The sequence below is a fragment of the Sinocyclocheilus anshuiensis genome, unplaced genomic scaffold (genome assembly GCF_001515605.1).
Source record: "Sinocyclocheilus anshuiensis isolate Anshui unplaced genomic scaffold, SAMN03320099.WGS_v1.1 scaffold2984, whole genome shotgun sequence".
Lineage (NCBI taxonomy): Eukaryota > Metazoa > Chordata > Actinopteri > Cypriniformes > Cyprinidae > Sinocyclocheilus > Sinocyclocheilus anshuiensis.
Window position 1 is genome coordinate 197,119 of NW_015554330.1, and position 5,200 is coordinate 202,318.

The following is a 5,200-nucleotide window of genomic DNA, read 5'->3' on the forward strand; positions in this document are numbered from 1 at the left end:
ACAAAATCTTCCTCTTTCAGCTTCTTGTTGTCACATGGCTACAATCGTAAATGTATACTTGAAAGAAACAATGGGTTCAACTGCTTATTGCATGGAGCAATCGTCAAGGGAGAGTTAAACTCAATTACAGTAACTGTGCTGAACAGAAAAGAGAGGGGGAGCGAGCGAGCGAGAGAGGAATACGTCGCAGCAAGCAGTAAATAATAAAAGGAATGAATAAAAATCGACATGAAGCGTATCAAATATTTATTTATTTTTTAGTTTTTTTTTATTATTTTTATTTATTTTATTTTTTCTGGGCAACAAAGAACTATAATACATTGACAGGCAAGGGAGCTATTGCCAGCACAGGTTTATACAATACAGATAAAACCGCCTCCAATTTAGACAGTGGACACACAAAGTCAGTTCTTGAAGTCATGGCATGGAGCTGTAGATTTCTTTCAAGTTTATTATTCACAATACTAATACAAAATCTTCCTCTTTCAGCTTCTTGTTGTCACATGGCTACAATCGTAAATGGGGATACTGGGGGGAAATCGCTGAATTTCAGTCCGTTGAACTCATATAAAGGGAGTTCATGAAAAGTCCTGCTGTGGCAGATCTATACTCCTTTTATTGGCACACTGCTTTGTTTTGATTTAAAGAAATGCCTTGTCCACGAATCCCAAAGTGAACTGTTTTTATTATTAGGATATTATTTTTAAAAAGTTTCAAAATATCAAGATCGGGAGGTGCTGCGTTCAGTGTTTCATCTTGATCACTAGTGTTTGTTACATATGTATTTTGTCATTAATTGGGATGTGGTAGCTGGACATCACTTTCTGTGCTTCTCGTCTTTGTCACCCGCCTTCGACCCCGACTCGTTATGGCTGTTAGGATTGTTGTTCAGGTACATTTTGTCCATGGCTTTAATGGCCTCCGTCAGATAGTTCTGCAGCGCCGTGAGGGCCGCGCACATGGCCGGAGTCCCGAATCCGTGAGAAATAAGACTGAAGTGGGTCAAACAGCTCTGAATCCCAGGCTCAAGAATGGGCTGTGGACGTGAATTCCCCAAGGGCGTGCGGTCTTGCGAGAGCAGGTCCGTGAACTCTTTGCAGATTTGTCTAGAAGGAGACACAATGCAGCATGCGTGTCAGGATGAACCTAATTACAGCTGAAGGTATGAAGTCAGAATTAAAACTAGGCTATGTGCTTTATTAGAGTAAGACAGTATTGAGACTATGTGCTCCTTATTTGTCCCTTAATCAATGGCAGTGTCCATCAGATGGACATCTCAAGCTTAGTTTGAAAAGAGAGTCGCATATTTGTCAGTAATACGTCAAATGGAGACGTAAGAATTGAATTAGCCTTCACCTACAAGTTAGGCTCCATGACATTTAAAGAAGAGTGTCATAGCGCTATTCCTTTTTTAAGATTAGCCTAATATATTTTAATTCAGAGTGGTGCGCATGTTCATAGTTTGTTTATTTGTTTTATTTATTTAGCCTATTATTTTGCAGGAAATCTAAAAATTTATTTACGAGAAAATACTAATTCTTTACAGGTTGCGAATAATGCAAATATTGTATTTTACGAAACTACTTGTTTCCAAAAATGCAGACATTGACTCCAGCCATATTTATTAAAAGCTATAGCCCACATAGATAGTGGCACCTGTGTATCTAATGGAAAGCAAATTTCAATCTAGTGTTAAATACAACACCACAATTACCAAAAAAAAAAGACGCTGTCATAAACAGTGAAATGCGCGTTGACATCTACGCTAAATAGTTAGAATAGCACTTACTTCGCTGCCAATAACATGTTTTTTCTTTGGACTTGTTCGTTTGGGTCGGAATGCTGTCGGTTTACGTATTCAGCAATCGCCTTGGTTGGAAACTCAGTCTCGCATACATAACCAAAATCTCTGGCCAGATGCACCGCTTCACCTAAAAGAAAATGAGAGTCAGTATATGTAACATGTCACTGCAATAAAATGTAGAGTATTTAACATCTTTCATAATTGTCATCTAATTAACGTCCTCGGGCACTGAGCAGGACATCGGTCTTTATCAATTCTGACATCGTTAATGCACATTTATTTTCTGTTACCTGATAGAAAATTTAATTATGTCAAATGCTTTCATCAAAATTTGCCCTCCTTTTGAGATTAACAGAACATCAGATATAGAACACCAGACTCCAAATGACACCATGTCATTGATTCGTGATCCTTTTATCAATATTAGAAGGATGTTCTATAAAACAGTTAAAAAAAAAAAATGTAAACCTCCTTCTTATACTTTAGCCATGTAAAATAGGTTAGGCCTACTCGGACTACACTGTAAAAAATAAGTGTAATTTTAACTGTAAAATTTTGTAAAAACGCTACGGAAAAAAACTGTTAATAGGTTAACAGTAAGTTCCCGTACTATATACAGGGAAAAACTGTAAAATATCTAACCAGACATTTCATGCAATTGTACAGTAAAATGCTGTTCATTTTACAGTTTTTAGAAGTAAAAATAACAAATAAATGTGTAATTTACAGTCAAAAACTGTAAACTGATATTCCCAGAATTCCCTGCATGACACTCCACATTTGAAAGTATTTTGTTTAAATAATCATGTTTTTTTTATATCGTTTTTGTTATTAGTTATGTATATTTGGGCTTTATGTTACATCTTCTGTTGTTTAATGAAAGTTTAATGCATTATTTAAGTATCATGTGTGTTACCATGATGGTGTTTTGTGTTTGCATGAATGACTCTGTGCACCTTGTATATATTAGTATATACTTCTGCTTGTGGCGAAGCTACTTGTGATGAGCTTTGATTCTTCATGTGGCTTTCTTTTTTACTACCTGCATTATTATGGTGGTTGTCAGTATGTTAAAGGTACAAAACAGATTTTAATAGCAGTGTGCATTGTTGAATTTACTGGTTTACATTCAAATTTTCTTGTTTGTAAATTACAGTTTTATACTGTAAAATTAGCAGTTTTGGCCGAAAATGTGTTTACAGTTTTTCTGTATTTTTTACAAAATTATTCTGGCAACCACAGCTGCCAAAATTATTTTGTAAAAACTACAGAATTTTTTTTACAGTGTAGATATGTGTGTTTGGCTTTTCTTATTATTATTATTTTTATTTTTTGGTTTTAATTTCCTGAAACAGTTGGATTTTTACTGCGAACCTTCCTGTCATAAGCCTAGAATCCGGAAGAACGCATGCGCCAATTAGCATCAAAGCTACTAAACTGCTTTCCATAAAATGGAGTAGATGATAAACAATAACAGCACTTCAGAAAGCCAGTGTCCTCTGACTAAATCAGCGTCTGCTTGCGTGTCCACCACCCCCACCCCCTCGCCCTTATCTCGCATGAATCATACATTTCTTCAGGCTCATTACCATACAAGACTAAATTTCAATGAAGCACGATGAATATAACATTCAGTCTTCAGCGACAATGATTAACAGGAACCAATGAACCGTCTCCAGCTTTCACCTTTAAAACTCACGGCACACCAAATACCACTGCACGGAATAATCACCTCCAACTTTGGAAGCAAAATGGATTTATTCAACAGCAATGGCATCTTCGCAGTGCAACATAATTAACTAATTTATATTTTATAATAGGCTTTCAACCTACAGGTCAACTGCATCAAGCAGGCTAAAATCCACACATAATAATAATAATGATAATAATAATAATAATAATAATAATAATAACATGTTATACTGATTACAGCTGTGGTGCCATATATCCAGCAACTGCATAAAACAAAGTGCCATGAAACGACATTGCAAATATTACACAAAGTAGGCCCCCTACAAAGACACCCGAATTCACACCATGCTCAAATTTAAAAACAAGTGGTGCTGCTAAACGTATAAAGGAGGTGGGGTGGGGGGTTCCTGTAATCCCACAAAATTGTTTTCCAAACTGTATCTCTGGAATCCTTTCTCTTTTCTTTTATCCTTCAGCTTTGTTGCTTGCAAGACAAACTCTCTCCTTTTCACGGATGAATGCAAATGCTGATTAAGAGTGGCTCTCATGTAGCAGCAATAAACACCTGCTTTATTAAAAATGCATATTTATCAGGAAACTTACCTTCCACCAGTGACGTCAAGAGAGTAACATTGGCAGCTTTGCGTCTCCCTGCTGGTAGATTTAATCCGATTTTATCTAGTTTTTCTCTTAAAGATCTTCCGCCATTCTTAGATTTGGCCCTTTGAAGTAAATTACAAAAAATGTTATTAAATGTCATTATACGTGTTGTAATTATGTTATCATTATTTATCTTACTGCTATTCATGATATATCCTATACATTATACATGCTATATATTTACATATAATTTATATTAAACTGTATAATATTTATAATAGCCCGGAGCACGCATAACCTTGAATAATTAAAAAAAGAAGAAGAAGAAGAAGAAGAAGAAGAAGAATCAGTCGTTTGTCCCCCAAGAGACCTGTTTAGTTTAGATAACAGCACTTCAAGTTACTTTTTATGCTAAAGGACTAAAAGAAAGACCTCTACTTTTTAAGACATTTTGCTTTAGGGGATGCCATGGAATTTTTCAAAAGTAAAAATCTAAATAAATAAAACAAATTTTTATTTCCCCACTGTCATCACGTGAGATATAAATGCCACACTAAGGTTACAAGTGTCTATTAACTCGTGTTGCATTAAGATATTACAGCGTGTGCTCATTGCAGTTGGGTAGGCCACTACAAGTATAATATATATATATATATATATATATATAATTCAGGTTCAGAATTGAATGTTGAAGTATGATTTTTAATAGGCAGCCATTTCGGTGGGTTGTGGCGACGGAAAGCGCTTGATAATATATAATTACTGATGTACGCAATAGATGTCCAGCTCACCTTCTCAAGACCCCGCCGAGCAGGGAAGCGTTCAAGCACTCAGGCGGAGAAAGGCGTCTCTGCACCTCCGCTACTGTGACTTTGTACTTTGACGTTGAGCTAAGAAGAGACAGACGACCCGGAACCGAACAGAACACTTCGTTTGGGTTTACCACACCTCCAAAAAGCCCGTCTTTATGTAACGGTATGGCAGAGACGCTGTTGTTCTTGGATATGGAAACAGGACCTTGAAAAAAAAAAGAACATGATTAGCCCCCCATTTCAGTCTACAGCACCAACCAAATGGAAAAAAATATGAATTGCTATTCAGCAG

At 36.2% G+C, this 5,200-nt stretch overlaps 1 protein-coding gene across 6 annotated transcripts in view; it reads right to left on the reverse strand.

The window, feature by feature from the left end:
- Window positions 1–406: 406 nt before the first annotated feature.
- LOC107671378 (transcription factor AP-2-alpha-like) overlaps window positions 407–5,200 on the reverse strand; it is an 11,806-nt gene continuing 7,012 nt past the window's right edge. For all 6 annotated transcript variants that reach the window (XM_016464287.1, XM_016464291.1, XM_016464288.1 and 3 more), the window contains 4 exons: window positions 4,888–5,113; window positions 4,100–4,218; window positions 1,790–1,931; window positions 407–1,106 (listed from right to left, as the gene is read on the reverse strand). In XM_016464287.1, coding sequence (XP_016319773.1) covers window positions 818–1,106; window positions 1,790–1,931; window positions 4,100–4,218; window positions 4,888–5,113 — 776 coding nt within the window. In that variant the 3' untranslated portion in view covers window positions 407–817. The remainder of the gene's footprint in view (window positions 1,107–1,789; window positions 1,932–4,099; window positions 4,219–4,887; window positions 5,114–5,200) is intronic.